Source organism: Acipenser ruthenus, chromosome 24 (genome assembly GCF_902713425.1).
Source record: "Acipenser ruthenus chromosome 24, fAciRut3.2 maternal haplotype, whole genome shotgun sequence".
Taxonomy (NCBI): domain Eukaryota; kingdom Metazoa; phylum Chordata; class Actinopteri; order Acipenseriformes; family Acipenseridae; genus Acipenser; species Acipenser ruthenus.
The window spans coordinates 29,616,819-29,640,968 of NC_081212.1; the positions used below are offsets into that span (position 1 = coordinate 29,616,819).

The 24,150-nt window shown below is 46.7% G+C and overlaps 1 protein-coding gene across 1 annotated transcript; it reads right to left on the minus strand.

Moving 5' to 3' along the window:
• Positions 1-9,726: 9,726 nt before the first annotated feature.
• Positions 9,727-21,426, minus strand: LOC131700645 (synemin-like). Its single transcript, XM_058999212.1, has 4 exons — positions 19,683-21,426; positions 17,975-18,099; positions 14,971-15,047; positions 9,727-14,608 (listed from the first exon to the last, which is right to left on the minus strand). The coding sequence occupies exons 1-4, from the start codon at positions 20,481-20,483 to the stop codon at positions 11,895-11,897; spliced, it is 3,717 nt and encodes a 1,238-aa protein (XP_058855195.1). The 5' UTR covers positions 20,484-21,426; the 3' UTR covers positions 9,727-11,894.
• Positions 21,427-24,150: the final 2,724 nt, after the last annotated feature.

Genomic DNA, 24,150 nt, shown 5'->3' on the forward strand with positions numbered 1-24,150 from the left:
TTCTTGTTAGTGGGGATGGTTGCAGTAGCGGTGCAATATACAGATAGGCTCATAGTATTTACAATCTAAGAAACCTGCAGCACCAGCGAATCATCACATCACGTTATCCATCACAGTAATGAACGCTATGCTGCTGTAGGCCATGGAAGCTCAACAGAGCAGCTCCAGCATGTCCTATAAAGGGGTCTCAGCTTTAGGGACTGTGCAGCCTGGAAGGTAATGGTTTTACAAGCTGATTTGTGTCTGTGCTGTGATTTTAAAGCACAGCATAAGACAAGTCTAATGCCAGACCTTACCCCCTGTTAAGATGGGTCCCTCAGACCTTAGGAGACCTCCCTGAATCTCAGGTGTGTGTTTAAATGGATTTATCTGAGCCCAGCAGCCTGAAGGAGGAGGCAGTGGCAGCAGCACTCACGGCAGTCCCAGCTCAAAGGAGTCCCCGTCTCGAAGCCCCTCTTCGGGCACGGCCGGGAGGAGAGGCAGGGGTCCTCAGAGGAGCAGGGAGGGGGTCCTGGAGGCATGATGACACCCAACAGAAGCTGTGTCAGCGTGAGCAGAGGCATAGGCCTTCATAGCCAGTCAACAAGAACGCTCTTCTTCATCAGCTCGGCGGTAACATGGGTGCACTTGGATGTGCACCCCCGAAATCACTAGCACGCCACAGTCTGAATTCAAAACACAGGAAAACCTGCTGCTCTGAAGTTTCTAGTCGATTGGTACTGCAAAGACCAGAGAGCTTTCCTTAACACTGTGCAGTCTGAGAGAAGCAGAGCAGAGTCTGGAAAAAGCTGCACAGGCTCTCAGTGAGCTTCAGCAGTTTGAAGGAGTGAGCACAGAGGAGACCAGAGGAACTGAAATCCAGATTGCTTTGTCCTGGGCATGGTAGGGGATATCTATAAAAACAAGTTGAATTTCTGCTATAAAGCACAGCTGTATGCAGAACTGGCAACCCAAACACTTGATTGCTGTGCAGACCTGGGTTAAAGGATTCCATGCAGTTTGTATACAAACTGTTTTTCAAGTGAGTGTTTCCTTTTTCAAATGCTTATACTTCATAGTATACTGGTGCTTGAGTTTGGCCTTGGTGCAGCTTCAGGGCCATTAAACAGTATGATATGATACACTACACTTCTAAAGAACATTGCCAGTAACAAGGAAATGAAATCCTAAGTGTCATGTAGTGTTCCGTAAAGACACAAGAGGGAGCTCCTGCACATTGACAGTTTTTGGAAGCCATAGACTGTACCAGAACATGCTGCTGTCTTCCTGGTAAAGTTATAAAAAGGCCTGTTTTTATCTAGTCATGTTTAACCTCAGCTAGCACTACAATTCAAGGGGTTACAGTAATTAACTAACTTGTCTAGTGCAGACCATTGTTGCCACATTGTTATTGAAAATAGACAGTATGGTAGTATGGTAAGTGAATGTGTTGCGGGGGTGGGGGTGGTTAGACATGACTGCGGGAGCTCTATAGGAGGAGGGGGTAGTCTTTTGCAGGTCCTCATAGGTATTGTAAGGATGACGCCTGTGTGTGTGTTATTGTTTAGACACACTGGGTCAGGTTTACTAAGCTGTTGATGTTGGCAGTAAACAGCCCGCGATGCTGATTAGTTTTGATACACGCACTCAGGCTCATTGTCACTGGTTTTGCAGCCATGAATAGTTTGTTTTTCCTTTTTGAAAAAAACAAAATGTGCAAACTCTGCACTGGAGCGAAAGCTCAATAAGTCTGCCCCCTTTGCCCATTGTTGTAGGATAGATGGGACTTGGCTCCTGTTGAAAGTCGTAATCCCAGGGCTCCAAAATGAACAGCCATGCGCTCACTTCTGTGAGGCTTGAACACCACCAAACAAATGGAAGAAGAATGAAACAGGCTGTTTGCAGTGTCAGTGCCGGGGCTGGCTGCTGTTTATGGGGGTTTAGCCCCCGAACAGCCCGGTGTTTTCCCTGCAAGCCGTTGTTTTGGATTCCAGCTGTCTAGTTCACAGAATAGCCACAAGATGGCAGTACTGGTTTATTTATACGTTTGAATACTTTCTTTTTAGATGAGCGTGATATCAGAAAAGAACGTCTTTTAAAAGTTTGTAAAACAAACCAGCATCTTGCCAGCATAGTCGTTATGCAAGCAACGCAGCATAAATGAAAAGTGAAGACTCAAAGGCACAGCTGGATGTGATTATGTGCTGAGAGTACAGGGGTGCACAATTGGCGCTATGGCACGAGTACTGCTGAGTACTCTTGCTGTGTTTGCATAGGGGCTGTGGCTCAGAAGCACTGCTGAGTACTCTTGCTGTGTTTGCATAGGGGCTATGGCTCAGTAGCACTGCTGAGTACTCTTGCTGTGTTTGCATAAGGGCTGTGGCTCAGTAGCACTGCTGTGTACTCTTGCTGTGTTTGCATAGGGGCTGCGGCTTAGTAGCACTGCTGTGTACTCTTGCTGTGTTTGCATAGGGGCTGTGGCTCAGTAGCACTGCTGTGTACTCTTGCTGTGTTTAGCTTTGTCCACTGTGTACCAGCTGAACAGCAACACTTGGAAGTCATTTCCTCATAGGAACCAGTGATTTGAAAATCCCTGAATAGAATGTTAAAGGAAGCTCTGGGAAGTGTGGTTCTCATTGTTTGTTATTGCAGAGATTTCCGCTCCCCCTGTATTTTAGAGACGTTACAGAATGGGTATGTTGTATCCATTGTAGCGCCACCATACAGTGCTGGATCGGACCCTGTTCATGACGGCCGGGCCATTTTAAGAGCGTGACTGTTACTGCAGGCGGAGTGTGAGGGACACAGGGAGTCTGCGAGACTCAGAGATGCCCTCATGTTCCCAGGAATAAGCTTGCCAAGGCATCAGGGTTAGGGCGGGTTGGTACTGGAATTTGATGAAGGACACATAACTTTATTACCTCTGTGTTACAGACTGGTCATTTCCACAGCTGTTGAGATCTTATTTCTGTAAGAAGATCAGTTCTAATATCTCTCTCCTGTCTTCCTGCTCAAAGAGCATTAGGACTAACACTTTACTTCCATGCATTCCTGTGAATGGCTAACTTGTTTACTGCAACCCATTGATGACACAGTGTTACTGAAAATAGAGGGTGACACACGCGTTCTGCAAGGTGGTATCATTAGTTAATATATTACATTGCTGAGGTAGTGGCCAGCTGTGTTGTTCCATTAATCTGTAACAGGGAGGAGGCTGGGCGGAACCGGCGACCCCGCACACCGCAAACGAGCATCTTAACCGCTGTGCAAAAGAGATCTTTTGCTCATCTGCATTCAGGGTTATAGAGCTTTTAACTTCATGTCATCGCCAGGGCACAGAATCCTTCACAGCAGCGTATCACACAACACTACCATGTTTCCGTGGTTGAACTTTATAAACAGCATCTTCACGCGGACATACGGCTGTATGCGGCCTTCTTCAGCACCAAGTGCTCTGAATTGAATCAAAGATTATGGTGCTGCCATACAGTAGAGCTGCTTAGTAATGATTGTGGATATTCACTCGTTTCAGACAGGGCCAGTGCTGCAGAGCGGCTCCCTTCTCCCACGCACTGAGTGGCAGTGATGGGAATTCCTGGACAGTGTCATAGTGGAAACGTTTGAACAGCCCAGAGCTAAATGGAAACAGATACGCAGGGACAATTAGCCAGGGAGCGAATGTCTTTATTACTTGAAGCAAGAGCTTAAAAACAAAAACTAATATAAGACACATGCACAGACACACACACACACACACACACACACATAGATACACACATGCCTATTGGTTTAGAATGGTACACACATCTTTGTGTATTTGGCTGCAGTGCTTGTGAAGGCAGTAAATTGTAAAAGTCCTGTATTTTCCTATATAAGGGCCCTTCACTATTTTACAGTTTTCAGTTTTTCATGGTTTATTGAGGTATAAGTCTCATAGTGAAAGTGTGCGCATTGTATTTCAGCTATGCATTCTGTCACTTGTGAGTTATTTACCTATCAGAGATCTTCAAACCTCACAGGCTCTTCCTCTCTGGAGCTCCCCTCTGTCTCTCCCTCTCTGGAGCTCCCCCCTGCTTCTCCATCTCCCTCTCTGGAGCTCCCCTCTGCCTCTCTCCATCTCCCTCTGTGGAGCTCCCCTCTGCCCCTCTCTCTCTCTGGAGCTCCCCTCTGCCTCTCTCCCTCTCCCTCTCTGGAGCTCCCCTCTCCCCCTCTGGAGTTCCCCTCTCCCTCTCTGGAGCTCCTCTCTCCCTCTCTGGAGCTCCCCTCTGCCTCGCTCCCTCTCTGGAGCTCCCCTCTGCCTCTCGCCCTGCTTCCTCTCTGGGTAGGATTGTTTGTGCAGGATGAATTCCTGGCAGTCGGTCCGCATCGATCCCAGCTGCCCTATTAGGACTTCTGCCTGGAGAGAAACAAAGGAAAAACCAACAAAGCTTTTCAGGATGCTACGAAACAAGTATTGGAAAAATGCATGAGACAGCTGATAAACATGCAGTACGTCTAGTGTAGTACAATAGTATTTAAACATACACACATACAAAGTTTGTGCTGTGTACGTTAAGTGTATGTATACACTAATAATAATAATAATAATAATAATAATAATAATAATAATAATAATAATAATAATAATAATAATAATAATAATAATAATACATGTATTTTAAATTATGGGTTCAAACTCCTTTACTCTCTTTTATGTTACAAAAAATAAATAAATCAAAAACACCAACTTGCTCCTGTTGTGTGCTGAAGAAGCACCCTGTTTAATATGTGATCCATGCTGCAGAATCTTCACGTATTAAAACAGGGGAAGGGTGGGCTGATAGAAAGCAGATCTTCTTAGTTGCCACTTGAAGGCCAAGTTCCTACCAAATAAAGCCTTCTCTTGAGATGCTCGCTGTGCTGTCAACAGGGATCAACACAAAGCAAAACATGCTGTACTGTAGCAAGAAGCGTAACCAAATCAGGTTCCAAACAGAAGCACTTGTTTCCAGTCCTTTGTGGCAAAACAAAGCATGTGAGCTCTCCACTGCAGGCATGCAGGTGCAGCGTGGGAGCGCCCCACTGCGGGCATGCAGGTGCAGCGTGGGAGCACCCCACTGCGGGCATGCAGGTGCGGCGTGGGAGCACTCCACTGCGGGCATGCAGGTGCAGCGTGGGAGCGCCCCACTGCGGGCATGCAGGTGCAGCGTGGGAGCTCTCCACTGCGGGCATGCAGGTGTGGCGTGGGAGCGCTCCACTGCGGGCATGCAGGTGCAGCGTGGGAGCTCTCCACTGCGGGCATGCAGGTGCAGCGTGGGAGCTCTCCACTGCGGGCATGCAGGTGCAGCGTGGGAGCTCTCCACTGCGGGCATGCAGGTGCAGCGTGGGAGCGCCCCACTGCGGGCATGCAGGTGCAGCGTGGGAGCGCCCCACTGCGGGCATGCAGGTGCAGTGTGGGAGCTCTCTACTGCGGGCATGCAGGTGCAGTGTGGGAGCTCTCTACGGCGGGCATGCAGGTGCAGCGTGGGAGCACTCCACTGCGGGCACCCCGAGTGCTGCTGTGTGTACAGGGAGATGGCAGTGCTGGAGCAGGCACAGGGCAGCCTGCACATTGTTATAGAGCACCTGCTGCAGGTAGGCGCTCTCACCACTACCCTCTCAGTACCCCAGTCAGCGCACAGTGTGATTGGTCAAGCATTCCTAGTCCCCATTGCTAAAGTCTAGATCAACCTAACTGGTTCTGTTCAGAGTCCCTCAGAACATAAAACTAACCCAGTGCAATGATGTGGAACAGCTGATCAATCATTCCTACCAAAAAAATCAACCAAGAGAACCCCTTGAGATCCAGTATCAGTGGGTTTAATATGTAGAGAGTGACAGATCTCTTTCCACTGGAGAATCAACCCCAGCACTCAATGGGATTAACGACCCAGGGCTACATTCTCAAACCTGTTAACTCCAAATCATCCTTTGAAAAGTAAAGCAACACACCTGATAAACCATAAAACAAACAACTCAGGCTTTTAATATAGGAGCTTGCAAGTCGTCTTAAGCTGTTGTTTTCGAATGGCAATCTGTTTTTTACATTCACAAGTAAACGGCTTTGAGAACCTAGAGCTTTAAGGCAGATGGATTATACACCCCTCCTAGAGTTTCTAGGAGTGAAATATTCCAGTAAGACTCGAGTGAAGAGGAAAATCAAGCGTTTGTTGCAGTGGTCAGTGGTGTTGTTTTCCAGTTAATCACCTCTCCTTTTCCAGGCACATTCCATCGCACTGAGTAACTGCCCTGCGAGGTGGGGGGGGGAGGGGGGGGTGGTGGCACACATCGCTCACAGCTTAGCGCTGGCCTACTCCAGCTCTGGAGGAGCAGGGCACAATGGTCAGGCTTTAGGGAATTAAGTGGCTGATTGTGTTGCAGTGATTCTTGTTCTAATCAGCACATGAATGCCGGGCCTTCTTTCCTGCCTTCCTTCTCCAGGTCTGTATCGTTTGAGTTTTTAGGAATGACGCAGTGTATTTATAAAAACATCTCCGATGCCAAGCCCCATGCTGGTGGAGCCGAATATAATCCTGCAACTAGATCCTAGAACAGGTGGGTAGTGGGATTTTTATTTATTTAAAACCTTAAAAAATCTCAATGAGGTAAAAATATCTTGTTTTTATGAGTGTCCTTGGACACATGCAACAGAGATACTCTGCACTGAGCACATAGTGCAAAAACACACCTAGAAATACTCTGCACTGAGCCATGCACACAGTGCATAAACACACCTAGAAATACTCTGCACTGAGCCATGCACACAGTGCATAAACACACCTAGAAATACTCTGCACTGAGCCATGCACAAAGTGCATAAACACACCTAGAAATACTCTGCACTGAGCCATGCACACAGTGCATAAACACACTTAGAAATACTCTGCACTGAGCCATGCACACAGTGCATAAACACACCTAGAAATACTCTGCACTGAGCCATGCACACAGTGCATAAACACACCTAGAAATACTCTGCACTGAGCCATGCACAAAGTGCATAAACACACCTAGAAATACTCTGCACTGAGCCATGCACACAGTGCAAAAACACACCTAGAAATACTCTGCACTGAGCCATGCACACAGTGCATAAACACACCTAGAAATACTCTGCACTGAGCCATGCACACAGTGCATAAACACACCTAGAAATACTCTGCACTGAGCCATGCACACAGTGCATAAACACACTTAGAAATACTCTGCACTGAGCCATGCACACAGTGCATAAACACACCTAGAAATACTCTGCACTGAGCCATGCACACAGTGCATAAACACACCTAGAAATACTCTGCACTGAGCCATGCACACAGTGCATAAACACACCTAGAAATACTCTACAGAAATGTAAACACAGAAATGTGAGCCTGGCGCTGTTGCACATGCAAGTTCATTGCAAGGGTGCCGATGACTTCTCAAACACCAGTCTTGATCCTTCAGATTGTGTTATACTTGTGAAGGTCAGGGCAGGCCGGTAATCTACAATCTTCAGTGTGTGTACAGTACATATAGATAGACTTCTCTTTATTGTGAGTTATTTCAAGAGGCTCTGTTTAAATTAAGACTGTCTTTAACCGGGGTGATTTCCATTGAAGACTCTCCCCCTTCTTTGCATCACAGTAATGGGACAGGCTCTGATGGAGAAGAGGAGATTCCAGCAAGCCCTTCATCACAGCCTTGTATCTCTCCAGCTGAATTATGGTCTCCGCACTTCACTTCAAGGGCAAGCTTGAAGAGAAATCTTCTGGGAGCCTGTATTTATCCACCAGGAACAGCTGCACTCCAAACTGCTTCCGAAATGAGTCGTTTGTGAGTGTGACATTTCAGCTGCGTCTGCATGCATCTTTCTAAATGGTTATTAATTCCCCCCTCGCATTTCAATTGGAGATGATTGAGACGGATTAGCCCTTAGAGACTGCCATGTTCCGTTCAGTTTTAACTGAATTTATTTAATTGGATCATGCTTATTAGATCATTGTATTGCATTCCGAACCCTCGCAAGCCATTCATCGAAATGGAATGCATGACCATTCAAACACAAGCAAACTTGACATTCAAACAAAGTGGAGAGCTCGGAGACAGCTGGAAAGGGCACTGCAGTCATGTGGGTTTAGCAGATGAGAAAGCTATTGAATACTCGGGCTCTTGCTCTGGCACTAAAGCTTTTTATACAACCCATTGTGCAGGACCCATTAAGCATTTACATCAGTGCTAATGATACAAAACTGTAGTGGTTGAAAGTTGTGTAGCATTAGCGGCTCTGGGTTGAGCACATGGGCATTTCTGACAGACCTGCCCTTGGAGGTGGATCTGGAATTTGGTGGAACTCATAATGCAGAATGACTCGCTTGCTGCTGTGTTGCTGTGTGGAGCCGTGTGGGTCACTAGCATCCTGCACTCAATCACAGCTTACTAAGTTTACAGAACCGGAGGCCAATAACCTTTTGAAAAGAGCCCCTGAACGATAACACTTAAGTGGTGAGATCATGTTCTGTTACTGGTAACCATGGCAACAGCTGCTGCTGCACAGAGCACTGTCAATGTAGAAAACCTGGACTGCCTCCAGTGTGAAGGGCAGCAGTGTCGGAGCAAGAGAACAGGAAATGAATGCAGGGACACGTTTTTCCATTTTTAAATGCAAACACTTACTTTGTTGATCTGGTCACTTGCCTTGCTGCCAAAACCGAAATGCCATTGCAAGGAGAAGGCTAACTCTTCCACCTCCCTGCTCCCACACTGCTCAATCGAGAGCCTGGTAGCTAACTCTTCCACCTCCCTGCTCCCACACTGCTCAATCGAGAGCCTGGTAGCTAACTCTTCCACCTCCCTGCTCCCACACTGCTCAATCGAGAGCCTGGTATAGCCTCTCCAGTAATTCTAACTGAACTGAGTGCTCCTGATTGTTAGTGGGATCTGCAATAGCAGGCCCTCGCCTCCTGTAAAATAAGAAATTAGGAGGGGAGGGGGGAGAGGGTGGGGGGGCAGAGCTTTCAGATGAAAATGATTTTCCATGACATCATCCCTGGCTGGATTCAGTCCCTTGTTAGATTTGAGATGAAAACCCTTGTTGAGTCCAGACCTACATTCCCATGAAGTGCTGTGTGTGTTTTGGCCAGTTTTCCCATGAAGTGCTGTGTGTGTTTTAGCCAGTTTTGCCATGAAGTGCTGTGTGTGTTTTGGCCAGTTTTCCCATGAAGTGCTGTGTGTGTTTTGGCCAGTTTTCCCATGAAGTGCTGTGTGTGTTTTGGCCAGTTTTCCCATGAAGTGCTGTGTGTGTTTTAGCCAGTTTTGCCATGAAGTGCGGTGTGTGTTTTGGCCAGTTTTGCCATGAAGTGCTGTGTGTATTTTGGCCAGTTTTCCCATGTGTGCTGTGTGTGTTTTGGCCAGTCTTCCCATATGTGCTGTCAGCAATATTACAAAACAACAATCCAGTTAAGTGTGGTCAGTGTGTACTGCATGTGGTGCTAACGTGGTCAGTGTGTACCTGTGTACTGCATGTGGTGCTAATGTTGTCAGTGTGTACCTGTGTACTGCATGTAGTGCTAACGTGGTCAGTGTGTACCTGTGTACTGCATGTGGTGCTAATGTGGTCAGTGTGTACCTGTGTACTGCATGTGGTGCTAATGTTGTCAGTGTGTACCTGTGTACTGCATGTAGTGCTGACTTGTGTACATGTGTGTGCTTCACAGGGCTCTGGATGTCACTGGGGGACAGAGGAACACTGACAGTCTGAATAAGAGGCCTCCGTTCTGTCCTGTCGTACTGCCACATTCGGCTCTGGGAGGGACAAAGACCAACATCTACGACTAAAACTGGCCATCTTTCAAGGGGGGTAGAGGACAGGACCCTTCCTCAAAACACGCTGGGCATCTTCTCTCTAATTGGAACCCCTAAAACAGGAAGTTTGGATATATTTGGGTGATGTGGGTATAGCTGGGTGACGTGGGTATAGCTGGTGACATGGGTATAGTTGTGTGATGTGGGTATAGCTGGTGACATGGGTATAGTTGTGTGATGTGGGTATAGCTGGGTGACATGGGTATAGTTGTGTGATGTGGGTATAGCTGGGTGACATGGGTATAGTTGGGTGACGTAGGTATAGTTGGGTGATGTGTGTATAGCTGGGTGATGTGGGTATAGCTGGTGACATGGGTATAGTTGTGTGATGTGGGTATAGCTGGGTGATGTGGGTATAGTTGGGTGATGTGGGTATAGTTGGGTGATGTGGGTATAGTTTGGTGATGTGGTCAATGGGTTTGGATAGAGGGGGGTCTCCCTGCGCCTCTCAGTTACCGTGCCAGGGAGGACGGTAGAGGGTCCAGGAAATGCTGTGCCTTCTACCCAGAATCTCTTTAAAACATGTATATTATTCAAGTAATATTGCTGTTTAAATTGTTTTGAAAAGGCTTCTAATCAGCACCTCAGACCCGGATTGGCTTTGGACTCCAGGAAATGACCCATTTCCACCTCAAGTGCTTTTGCCACTGTGCCATACAGAACGTGTCAAGGTTATTTTCCAGGAACAACAACGACTCGGAAAGTTTTTTTTTTGTTTGTTTTTTTTAAGGGCTTTTATTTTCTTAAGTATACTGTCCTGTGTCAAACCAAAACATGATAAAATACAAAGCTGCCAAAAAAATCTGAACGTGCATATCGGTTTATTAACTTTCTAAAATAAAGGAAGCAATTTCTAAAATAGAGATGCAGCACCCCTGTTGGAACCCGTGTGTTTGTGGGGCTCGCGCTGTGCAGGCATGAGGGTTGCCAGTCCTCCAAAGGTGGGGAGGAGGGCAGCACACACCACAGGACCAGGCGCAGTCAGAGCACTTTCACAGGACACAGCTACTGGGGAAAGGGGGTTTGCAAAATATCCCATTCGAGATGGATAAACCTCAGTCTTACACAAAAGGGGATTTATAAACATATGCATAACATTAAAGAGAACACATTTCAGCTGTATATTGGAAACAGGTCGCTCTCATTTAATGCAACATTATTGGATCTCTTTTTGCTTTCATTTAGTCATCACATTCAAAATCAGATGACATGAATCATACCGCATTCACAAGGTGCAGCCGTTTAAACTTCTAAAAGTACAGTGTTGTGTTTAAAAACCAACAAACCTGCACTTCTCCCAATTAAAGCAGAAAAGTAAGCAAAGATCTTCAGCACATTTAAAACGTGGCTGTGATAATGCCATTAAAGCCATTCCATGCTACTGGGGGCATGCGACAGCTACAAAAGCAGTGTGTGGTGTGGTGTGGTTTACCAACCTACTGTATCAGCCTGAGCATCGGCAATCAGGAGCACCACGCGCACACTGCAGTAGATCTGCAGGATCTTGCACAGCGTCTCAAAGCGTTCTAGAAAGGTGTGTCCAGGAGTGATCTACCTTAAGTTATGTATCCTAGAACATGACCATTATTATTATTATTATTATTATTATTATTATTATTATGAAGCGTGGAGACAGAAACTATTTTTTCACAGTGAAACTAACCTTTGAAATCGTGCACTGCACAAATCTAAAATCGTTGTGTTTTGAAGCGAGTTGGATTTTAGGTGTGCCCAGGCCCCTCCTGTAATGATTGAGCAAAACCATTAGATAGTTGCGCATTATAATTGTTCAAAAGTAGAAGAAGTAAAATCCTGGCCAAAGATTGCTTCTGATGGTTACAAATGATTATTGATGACCTGAATGAGCATCATCACTTCAGAACTGATCTTCAGTTATGAACTCACACTCAAATGGACTAAAATCTACTCTCCATCTGGTTTTTCGGTGGCGATTTGGGAGGTGGAGGGGGTTACTATTGTTATCTCTGATGCTGCTAGTGAATCCAAATTACCAAGCAGCAAACCTTTTTCAGCATCTCTTAACGTCCACTCAGCTATTCTTCATCATCTTCGTCCAGGTAAAGAGCCGCAATCCTCTGTTCCTCGCTGATCACTGATCGGGGGTCCACTATTCTTTGCTGCTGCAGTGCTTTGGAAAACGCAAACTGTGCTGCCGTTTCACCTTGGCTGGGATCCCACATCTCTAACTGCTCCTCCCCTTCCTCGCCGGCCCTTTGCACGTACTGATAGACTTCCTCCCTGACTGCCCGGACGTTGGCTCCGTCAGTGAACTCTGCCTGGGAATTAAATGCTTTTGCTTCTTGGGGCCCCCTGCCAGTGGTGGAAGATGCAACCTGGGACACGTCCATCTGGAAAGTGAATGATTTCTCAGAGGGACCCAGTTTAATGTGCTTCACCAATTTGTTGATGTCGGGGGCTGACTGCTCTGCATTTGGGCTCCCTGGATCTTCGCTGCTCGTGGTCCAGCTCATTCCCTGCACTCTCACGTCTTGATCTGTGGAAACTCTAATCTTCGGTTCTTTGTCGTCTGCGCTGTGAGAGAGGACCATCTTTTTGCCTGCCTTGCCGCTTCGTGCTTCGTGGAGTTGGGGGTTTGTAGATCGCAGCGCTGCCATTACCTGCTCATCGGAAAATCCCTCCTGTCCCTCCGGGAGGCCTGACTCGTCGAGATTTTGGGAAACATTGATTTCCGCAACGATGGTCACCACACCGCTGTCAGAAGACTGCTGTACTTTTCTGATATCAACAGCCAGGCTATCGGAGCTGTCCTGTCCGTTGCTGGTTAACACAGCCAGCTCCTCTCTCAAATTGTCAGACACTGTTCCTTTCAGTTGCTCCAAAGCCCCTTTCAGCTGCTGTTTTGGATTGTGCCCATCCTCTCTCAGCAGTTCTAACATTGATTCTTGAACTTTACGTGGAACCTTAATTTCTTCTTCTACGACGCACTCAGACGAAGTCTGCTCGTCGAACTCATTTCTGTCGAACTCTGCTCTGTCAAACTCTGCTCTGTCGAACTTTGCTCTGTCAGACTCTGCTCTGTCAAACTCTGCTCTGTCAAACTCTGCTCTGTCAAACTCTGCTCTGTTAAACTCTGCTCTGTTAAACTCTGCTCTGTCAAACTCTGCTCTAGGTTCTGAAGCCTGAGGTTCTCTCCAGTACTGTTTAGTCAGTGTATCAGTGAAGCTTTGCTCCTGGTTGGGTCCTGGCTCCTCTTGCCAGCACCTTTCGTCTCCTGACCACTCCTGTCTCATTCCGGAGCGGTTGAAAGATGAAAGGTCACTTTCCTGGTGTTCAGGCATGTAATCATCTGGCATGGACACAAAATACTCGTTTTCTTGGACCCTGGTTTGAAAGGATGGGTCTGTGTCTGAAAACTGCCTCTTCCCCAGCTCTTCAGCTGCCATGGTGACACTCAGCACCTCTTCACTGCCCAAAGACCCTTTAACAGCCACGGGAGCGTTCTCAAGCTCCTCGATCTGGAAGAACGTTGATGAGAGCTTTTCCTCATTTTCTTCATCGCTTTGGGTTTCCAGTGGTTCCTCGATAATCTCGACATTAACTGCCATGTTCTCCAGATTCTCCCATCCGGTCATGCCCAGGCTGAGAAGGTTTTCGATCATGCTTCCTGTCGGGGTTCCCCTGATATCTTCCAAAGCAGTTCTTTTCTCGCCCTTATTTAGCAGCTCCTCCAGAACAGAATCGTCAGATATGTCCAGGTCCTCCCGCACGGTAGACTGTAAGAAAATCTGGGTCTTGGTTGTTCCGTCTTCCACCTGGGTTTTTTCAACGTGGTAGGTGACCTTAGAATCGGGAGAGGAGCCGAGTGTCGTCTCCAAACCAGAAGGATTTACCACCTGCTGAAGAATGTCTTCCATGGTTATGGTATCCAAGACTTTTTCCTCTGTTACAGATCTTTTTGCATCGTCTGGACTTGCACCTGCAACCTGTTCCTTATGTTTTTTATCAATTTGAATCTGCTCCTCGCTGAAATATTTAGCAGCCGTTTGACCCTCTAGCTGATCTTCACCAAAGCCTTGTTTTTGTGCGCCAGCGCCGTTTTGAATCTGGAGTCCCTGAAGTGTGGTTTCCACCTCTTTGTTCTCTGGAACCTGTCCCCGGTTGACTCTGAATCCATTAAGGTCCACAGATTCCGCTTCAGTTGACTCTTTCCTGCCGATTGTGACCTCCGTAATCTTTACCTTGCTTTCGTCAGCAGATTCTGGATCTTGAGGTGCCTTGATGGGAAAGGTAACAATCACACACTTGTTGGTTATGTCCTCCGGTGTGGGCTTCTGATCTGCAGTAGGTGACGTGTGAAGCCCTGCTCTGTTCTCGTTGCTGGATCTCTGAAGGTTAATAGCCGCGTCTCTGGCAGGATGTGTGGTCACCTCTGTTGAGCTCACGGTCGTCTCGACCAACACCCTTGGTTTAATTGCAACGGTCTTTCTTTCAGCCTGCTGGGGAACTGCCCTGGAAGAACTAGAGGAGACCTGTATGGTCCTTGCAGATGATGAGACATCTTTTCTGGCAGCATAAGGCACTTGGGTACCACCCAGCAGAAGTCTCTCTGAGAAACCACTTGGAACTGTTCTGCTCGCTTCATAGGTTCTGACCTGACCTGGCCTTGAGACTGTGCTTGCACTGGAGGCACGCTCCTCATATCTAACGCCTGTGTGTGAGCTGAATGGAAACTGTTTTCTTCCATCCTCCCTCTTCACCGTGAACATGTGGGACGGCTTTCCAATACCTGATGAAACAACAAGGAACCCAAAGAGTTCAACAGTTCATTAGAGCTGGTTCTGTACCGTCATCGGAAATGTCACAATTCCACACCCAAGTCAAAACAGCGAGGCTGTGCTCAATCTGGACAAATGAGTCCATACATCTGCAGAGCGAATCACAAACAGCAAGAGGCTAGGGGCTTGTGCATTTAAAAGCAAAGGCTTTTAATCTTAAAAGAAGTTCTGCTACTGACAGAATTGTCCTATCCAGGCTCAGTGCTAGATCGCCTGTGTATTGAAAAGTGGGTTCTAATGCAGCCACGATTCCGTGCATTAATCAAGAAACAGACATTGACATCATTGGGAATGATTGTGAAGTGAAGCATACCTATATTTCTGGGTGCTTGTCTCACATGCTGGTCTGTCCAAAGGTATGTTTCCCTCTTCTCCCCCTCTAGCAGTGCCCTGTGAAGAGAATGCAATGGCTGCGGTGAGACTGCAGTGAGCAATCCTGTTTGTGGTGGGTTCTACGGTTCAGAAGCAGAAGTGATTTGTGTGGGGGAATATTAGTAACCCCGAAGTGGAGCCCTGACACTTTGTAAGCACTCTGCTCCCTCCGCATTGCCCACAGTCCCTGATAAAATACCCAGAGGCTGAGCTGGAACAACATGCTGCCCTTTACAAACAGGGCAGCAGGATAACCCGCTGGGAAGCACCAGAGGGTCAGTGTTGTGTATTAATAAAGCCAAAGCGTTCTCTGCTGCCCATTCAGTCAGGAAGCCGTCTCTACTGCACTTGATCGCTTTGTGTACTGGTTTGTGCCGGAGCAGCCAGCGAATTCCAAAACAAAAACAGCTGTCAGTTAATTGCAGTAAAAAAAATTGGGGCCAAATAATGCAGTTTAAAGTGAGGATCGAATTCGGAGAACCCAGCCTGTGGGGTATTTTCATTGTGGGTAGTTTTACCTGAACATTCAATGAACTTCATATTGAAGAGGTCAGTGTGAGTATCTGATAAGTCACATGTTTTAAATAGGAGTTAACATTGCTCTGACTAGGTGCTAAAAATACTGCTCCGAGAGGGCTGATATTGTGACACATGAAACCTCAGCTCTATGCCAACCATTTAAGCTACTTACTTGCAGAACCAGATAACTGCGATAACATGTACTTGAGATGACTGACTATAATGTACAGCCTCTTCGGCTTGTTACAGTGCAGTTACCCTCACAAAATACTTCACAGGGAATCACACAGGAAACTGACACAGGCTGCTCCTATTACGAGTTTTACTATAGGAGTCAGCTTTGTCAAATACTGCGCAGTCCTAGGTAAGAGTATACTGTAGGAATCCTAAAGGAAGGGTGTTGACAACACTTTGCAGTCACCTCTGTCTTGTTGCTGACAGTGTTTTTCCTTTGCTAGCACAACCCAGTGAGAGAAACCAGACTGGAAACACACTGGCCCCGCCTTCCCATGTGTTTACAATGCATGCCAGCGGAGCTTTCCATTGTCATACACGTACAAATCAAACCACAATGCAGTAGAGCACATAGCACTGCAAGCCTGCTAAAGCATAGCCACCCATATTAAAGGTGGGTAACTGGGGCTAATAAAGTGAGTCAAATGTACTGGTGAACGTTTCTAACTGCAGCGCACAGAAAGGGTTACAGGAGCAGCTAAAAGGGGCCCAGCGGAATGCTTTAGTAAGTGCTGTTGGCACGCTTTAGGACAACAGTTGCTCTGTTGCTACAGCAACGTATGAAATCACTAAAAATACATTCCAAGAAACACAGAACATTTGAGATGGGGCCGTGTAACCCTGCTCAGGGCTCGGCCGAACAATCAGCCTGTGAGGGGCAGAACACAGGGGCCAGTGGAGCTGGTAATGACGCTGCCCTGGCTGCACCCCCATTAAACAGAACACAGGGGCCAGTGGAGCTGGTAATGACGCTGCCCTGGCTGCACCCCCATTAAACAGAACACAGGGCCCAGTGGAGCTGGTAATGACGCTGCCCTGGCTGCACCCCCCTTAAACAGAACACAGGGGCCAGTGGAGCTGGTAATGACGCTGCCCTGGCTGCACCCCCATTAAACAGAACACAGGGGCCAGTGGAGCTGGTAATGACGCTGCCCTGGCTGCACCCCCATTAAACAGAACACAGGGCCCAGTGGACCTGGTAATGACGCTGCCCTGGCTGCACCCCCATTAAACAGAACACAGGGGCCAGTGGAGCTGGTAATGACGCTGCCCTGGCTGCACCCCCCTTAAACTGAGGCTCCCAGACTGCACTTTCCATTTCTCATTCAGAGCTGACAGTGCAGCAGAATGGCGCCAGTAGGGTGTGTTATTTGTTATTGGCCAGGGCATGAGCGTCCACTTTCTGGTCCAGAATGGTTCAAATGGTTTATTGTTGTGCGTCTCGTAACCTGTGCTTGTAAAATTGCTATGCCTGCCAGCCTGTGCACAATGAATCCTTTGTTCCGGTAGCTTGTGCTGGAAATGCGCCTCCGCAGGTCTGAGCTGGTATATTATTCCAGTGGTGCTTTATTAATACACACCACATGGTGAGGAGGAGCTGCTGTTTAACTGCATATGAAGGATATTCAAGCAAGCTGGTGGAGTAACCCTGGAGTTCACACACAGTAAGCTACAGCTTTCTAAACGTAGGGGCAATGCACTGTTAGTAATGAAAACCTGCAGCTGTAATGTTACTGCTTGTGTACCAACTCAAGTGAAGGGGTCGGCATCATTGCTGAACAGGTGATTAGCAGGGGTAAAGCCCACGTCAAAGGGCACTTCCAGATGTTCAGTACTGTTACAATGAAATGCATTTCAGCTCAGAGTGTGAAATCTCTCTTTGACTGGCTGGTTTAATCTCAGTGTGCCACTGTGCATCAGACAGTAAGCATTGTAAATGCAGGCCTCCAGCTGGTCCCAGCTGAATACAGAAAGAACGCTACAGTGTAAATGTTTTGAAAAGCTGCGAAAGAGGCAGGTAGCTGTTTTTTCTCTTCAGTAAAATGCTCTGTGAAAGAGCTGAAACTGTGCTTTATAAACCCACTGCCTTTGACAAGGAAATAGCTTTGTGCTCCTGACTTGTGATTAATATTCTTTCTAAGTAAATGTGTCTTTACAACTGAATGCATCTAAAGGCTATTACTGCAGAAAGGAGGCCCTCATATGAGAGGCCAGTCCTTGCAAAAACTGTATTCTAACTTATTGTAAGATTCATATCAAATCAACATTTTATCAAATTATACACAAAGGCAACCTGAAAGGCTATAGGAGGCTACGAGTCTTTGATTGAAGTTTGGAGAAGATGGTGAAAATTCAAGACGGTTATTGTGGTTATTTGGCATGAGATTGAAGAGTGCAATGCAGAGTCCTACCTGTAGGTGGCGACCTCCATGCTGAGCCCTATCTTCACCTGCATGAGCTCCTGATGATCCTCCAGCCTCTCTGCGATGGCGATGCTCAGCTCTCTCCTCTCCTCCTCCAGCTGCTCAATCAGCGCCTGGGGACACAAACAGTATCGAATCACAGTAAAAGAACATTCAATATTCCTTAACATGCACTCCAGGTATCCAGTAATGTGTAGCCCTTTCCCTCAGCCCGACAGCACGCAAAACAAACCCAAACACATTATTAAAGGTCAATGTCCTGCTTTTTACTGTGGCAGTGCCTTTACTTCCCCCTAGGGTAGCGTGGTGCAAGGTTACCTTACTCATAAGCTTAATACTATCATGTGAGGCAGGTTATTAGGATCTGTGGAGCAGCTGGCAAATTGGTTTAAGAGACTAATGCTTGTTATAGCATTAACTAATGCAGCTGCAGGAGGTCTGGAGTGGCACTTTGCTTTAGCATGGCCTCTTTGTCACAGACCATGGCGTTTTATTGATGTTCTAAAAGGGGGGTACAATGAAGGGTCTCAAACAGCCTCCCTTGGCTCTCCTCCACAGGGACAGGCCAGGTGCACAGCGGAGTGCGTTGTGTGATGTTGTGAACATACAGGAGCTCCCTCGCGGATACTGAAACCACTCCTGAGAGAAGAGAAGCTGAAACCTGAGTAGATTTGCTGCTGTCTCGCTGCTCGTCCTTTTTAGCGCTGCACTGAACTCTTGCAACTGAGTACTGTTATCTCCCCAGTCCAGGCTTTAAAAGCATGCAAAACCAAGGCTTTCCAATCCATTACCTTATCTATAAAATCCAGCCTCACGAGCTTGTGCTAAGGAATGCCCGTACTATGGTCACTGTAGGCAATACCTGCCATATAGTGCAAAGCACATGATGATGCTGTCTGTTCCAATGACAGCAAACACCACAATATATCCATGTGCAGAGGCTGTGCTGTTCAAAGTGACCCCGCCTGCGCTATTAAAGGCAGCTCTGTTCCATGCAGTGTGGACTTATTGTGTAAGGTCACTATTCTCGCCTCTACATTCTCCCTGTTAAAAATCTGTAAATGTGTATTGGCAACATGAACAAATACAAACTAAAGGGGTTTTCACTCAGAAGTGCTGTTTTAAAAGTGATGGTTTTTACACTTTAACAAAGAGCCGCCCTTCTTCTGATCTGTCCATGCAGGTTAAGGTTCTTTGTATCATTTATCTCGTCACATCAGTACAGTTTTGCATCACCCTGTAGAATTAACTCATTTTGCTTCATAAAGTCGAATGAAGCCTGCTGAATAATGTCATGTTAACATTTATTTAGTTTTAAACCCAAAAATACAAGTAGTTGAATTTGAGTTCTTCTGATCCAGGCACTAGTGTGTCAACATGCCATACCACAAGCTCTAAATATCTTAGAGGTGTCCAGTCACTCCAAGCAGAGAGACCAGAGCATACAGGCATACAGTGACACAAAGCAAGCAGAGAGACCAGAGCATACAGGCATACAGTGACACAAAGCAAGCAGAAAGTAACCCATCATTACAACTCCATGTATGAAATGTGATAACTCCAGCCATTCCAGGTGCTTCAGATGCTTCTGTGCTTCAGATACAGCAGCTCCTTACTTTATGGTGACACATCATTTTTTCTCCAATGCGAAAAACGGCAACCAACAACTACTAAAGACATGAAATACAATGCAAACCTGGTACTCCTGCAGCTCCAGGTCGCAGTTCTCCTGCAGGCTGACGAGCTCGCTCTCCAGCCCCTCCTGGATGTGACTCTGCCTGTGCATCTCCTCACGCAGCTTCTCCAGCTGAGCGGCGCTCTGCCTCTTCTCTCTGCACAGCTCCTCCAGCCTCTCCTGGTCCAGCCACAGGGACTCCTCCAGCTCCTCCACCTTCGTGTGGTGCAGCTCCACGGTGTGGGCCCAGGCCTGGGACAGGCTCAGCGTGTACTCCTCCACCTCCTCCAGGGTTAGTGCCGGGGGACCCTGGCCCTGCTGGGTGACCATGGGCACGAGCTTGGAGCAGAGCTGCTCTCGGAGCACGCAGATCTCCTGTCTGTGGCTGTCCTCCAGGGCTTGCTGCTCCCTCTGCAGCCTCAGGAGGTGCTCCTCCAGGGTGAGGTTCTTCAAGCAGGCTTGCTGGAGATGCTTGTCAAACCCTTTCAGCTCCCCGTGGATGTCCCTGCATGTGCCACTCTCCTGGCAGATGAGCTCCTGCACCAGATGGAGTTCTCTGCGCAGCCTCTCTCGCTCCATCTCGGCTTGGGCTTTCTCAAGAGCCAGCTGGTCCACTGCTCTGCGGAGCCCCCGCATCTCCACCATTTGCTGCTGCTGCTCCCACTCCCCCGTCCTCTCCTGCCTCAGAGTGCTGATCTCCATGAGGAGGGAGGCATTCTCCTGCTCCAGCTGCTTCACCCGGGACAGATACTGGCTGAGCCTCTTATTCAGCTCCTGAAGCTGCAGCTTTTCATTCTCGAATGTTCTGCTGAAATGCAACATCGCTTCTGCCTTCTCGTGCGGCACAGAAAGCAAAGAAAAGCAAAACAAAAGTGTCTCCTGTCTCTGATCACTGCTTAATTTATTTAATTTCTCTCTCTTTTTGTTGTAGTAGTAGTAGTTCTACAGTGTGAGCTCCACGCTGAGCTCTCTTTCTCTGGCTAGCCGCTGCCTGAGGTTCTGACAAGTGCTCACTGTCTGTGAATTAAGGAGAGAGGCGGGGCTTGAAGTCAAAGGCACGTTTTACTCATTCGAATGTCCCTATTGGATTGAATGGGAAAAGGCTTTCAGCTTTATAAGGGAATGGTACCCTCTAGTGGACAAAGGTTGTAAATGCAATCGATGCTGGAATGGAACAGTATGGTGGTATGTAATTCAGTGCCAGCATACTGTACCACCTCGTATCTATACGACATTATTACTACTGTACTGTAATAATAAATGCAGTATTTAGTTGCCCAGTGATTTAGCTTGGCACATCAGAAGAAAACATGCCTGTAAATAAAACGCTGTTGATTTGAAGATAACTGCAGTAAAACTGAGGTCAATTTACAGAAATGAAAACAGTCTGCTTTTTGATGTTTTGAATACACACGGTTAATGTAAAGGCAGCACTTCATCACTTAAGATGTTTCCGCCCAGGATCGAACCGTGTGAGGCGATCGTGATAACCACTACACTACGAAAACAAACATTACCCTCGCCTCCAAACTTGTATGATTATGCATTGCTTGCCTCTCCGGTTTGTGCATTTTCAGTAAAAAAAAATAAATAAAAAACTCCTCGTCAGTATTGCCAATTTGATCTCGAACTGTGTTTTCAAATATGCAGACTCGGCATTTGACAACAATAAGATTCAAAGTACCAGTATCATTTTCTTCATTCGGTTGGTAACAAATAATAAGAACTAACCAAAGAACGGTAACCAATTAATTACTAAAAACTAACTGTGACGTATTTACTAGAATGCTAAAAACAAGACTAAGCACGCCCCTAAAATCTATCCTATCGAATAACTAGTTATTTTGATGGACAGGATGGAGAACCAATAGCAAAATGTGGTGTTGTGATTGGTGGACCTTGCAGCAAATGAAATTGCACCACTTTGGGCTGAGAGGATGAAGAATCAGAGAAAGTTTAGAACGAGGATTGTCCAGGAAAAAGTCTTAAAAAAGGTACACGGATACCCAGACGCGGTAACCTAGAGTCCACATATAAAACACTGTGGACCCTGCAGCTGAAGTTGTGGTGGTTCTGTTATAACAGGTAGGTAGGTGAATATAAAGAATTCAACTTTACGTAGTTGTTCTTGAAGTGGCTGCTGCACCGTGCATCACTGAAAGTCCAGCTTCCAAAGTGTATGTTTATTGGCGCACTCTGGTGGTTATGTCGTGTAACTGCAGATAACCATTTCACTTCAAGCTGTGTTAATAATGCTGCTGCCGCGCATCGGTCCCTTTCCACTGTCCAGGCGAATCGAACACGTGTTAAATAAACCCACAGTGACAATAACATTACAATACATTTAAGGCTTAGCTTTCATCGACTTTACTACATTTAAAAACGTACCGTCGCTTCCTTGGGTAACACTGAACCGGGGCAATATCTATAATCTAGCTTATTTCTAATTTAGCATGAAACGAGTCATACATAAATAAAATACAGGATATATTATTATTATTATTATTATTATTTATTTCTTAGCAGACGTCCTTATCCAGGGCGACTTACAATTGTTACAAGATATCACATTATTTTTTTTTTTTTTTACAGGTTTACTTACAGGTTACGCAAGGTTGTTCTAGGGTTATATTATAAGCGAGTTACGGCCCGGAAAAATACAATAAAATCTGCCGTTAATGTCAATTCTAATTTGGGATCGTTACTTCCTCCGGTGGATTCATCTGTTCTGTGTATAGTAATGAGCACGTGTTCATACTTCCTATCAGGAGCAGTGCTTTCTGTTCTGTCTTTAATCGACACGCCCTCTAATAATAACACAGACTCCACGCCTAGTGTTGTGCCTTCAGATCTGTAGAGAAGCAGCACATGCTTTTGTGTTGAATATGTTTTGCAAATTACATTATGGGATAACTCCCTATTTGTTTTTTTAGTCCACACACCTAGTGTATTAAATCAATAGCAACATCCTGTTAGAAATGTGAAACCCTCCTCCTCCCTGAACCTCCCCGCTACACTTGTTCTGTTACCGTCCCGCCCAGCCCCTTGCAGTGACACGGAGACTTCTCTGCCAGAAGATGGAGTGTGATTTCAGTAAACAGAAGCCTGCCTGCCTCCCGGGAGCTTTATTGGAGCTCCTGTCAGCCCTTTTATTGAGCATGGCTAATCAATGTTTCCACCACCAATAAAGACTGGAGCAGTTTGTTTGAGAAGCAGCGCACTGGGGGGCCCAGCCTCCCTGTTAACACATCCTTAAAAGCAAACCTGAAGGACGCAGCAGACAGGACCTGCTGAGGCCTGCCAAGCGGACTCACAGGAGAAGATATTTATACTGCAGGAGCTCCCGTGACACTGTACCTGAGAGAAGAGACCAGTGCACACACCAGCTAATTTATACTGCAGGAGCTCCCGTGACACTGTACCTGAGAGAAGAGACCTGTTCACACACCAGCATAAGTGGAAACAATCTTTAAAGCCAATGGTTCAGGTCAGGCTTGTAAGTGGAAACGTCCTATTGGGTCGTAATGCTGGTCTGAGACATTTCTTAACACGTGCTAGTGTCTAGTGTGCGTGTGTTGTATTAGATTCTTTCAAAAGTCAACAATCGCGTGGAGAGTATAAACCGCAACCCCATGCATGTGCTTTCATAGCTTGCATTACATTGGCAGCTGAGGCTTACTGCTTCAAATTAGCAGCACGGTCTGCAGTGACACCTTGTGGCCTTTCATAGATATTGCATTATAAAATAATAAATAAAATAAAAACTTGTCTTTTTTTGATTGGTCAGCGACTGTTGGTATTTACACGTTTATACCAAAGCAGATAGTTTTGATTAAGGATGAAAGCAGAGATACACTTGTTATTTAAATTCACTTTCCAGTAAGAAGCTGTTCATATGAATAGGTGGGGCACTTGCCATGATCCGAATTCCATTTGAATTCCTGCCTCTCACAGTCAGGTGTTGGATTGACTGCTGTAACATGATACTGAATCCCTTCACAGGTACCGGTGTGGCTTTGTCTATTACACCTCCCTGTATCAGGGGGGCAGGAGAGCCGCATTCATCCACATTCCAGCCTCGGGCAGCCCAGCTGCAGTGGGGAGGCTGGTCCTGACCCTCCAAACCATCATCCGGGCCATGCTGGAGTAGCTGGGGAAGCAGCCAGAGCGAGAGGCTCAACTGCAGCCACTGCGTTCCCATGCTCCCAATGCATCCCAGAATTCATCAGTTTCCACCTCTGGTGTTCCGGGAGACGCTTCCAAGACCAGGCTTTGGATCTGACTGTCTGGGTCATCATTCACTTAAACGGTTGATACAGAAACCTACAGCAGCTTAGGGTAAGAGAATCCACAATGCAACTTCCAGTGTGTGTAAGAGAATCCACAATGCAACTTTCAGTGTGTGTAAGAGAATCCACAATGCAACTTTCAGTGTGTGTAAGAGAATCCACAATGCAACTTTCAGTGTGTGTAAGAGAATCCACAATGC

What these genes read in the sequence shown, in the direction of transcription:
- LOC131700645 (XM_058999212.1), bottom strand. Translation starts at nt 20,483, where the DNA reads ATGTTGCATTTCAGCAGAACATTCGAGAATGAAAAGCTGCAGCTTCAG. An exon ending in ATGGAGGTCGCCACCTACAG is followed by an intron (nt 15,048 to 17,974) that starts GTAGGACTCTGC and finishes TTCTCTTCACAG; the next exon opens with GGCACTGCTAGAGGGGGAGA. An exon ending in ACAAGCACCCAGAAATATAG is followed by an intron (nt 14,609 to 14,970) that starts GTATGCTTCACT and finishes TTGTTTCATCAG; the next exon opens with GTATTGGAAAGCCGTCCCAC.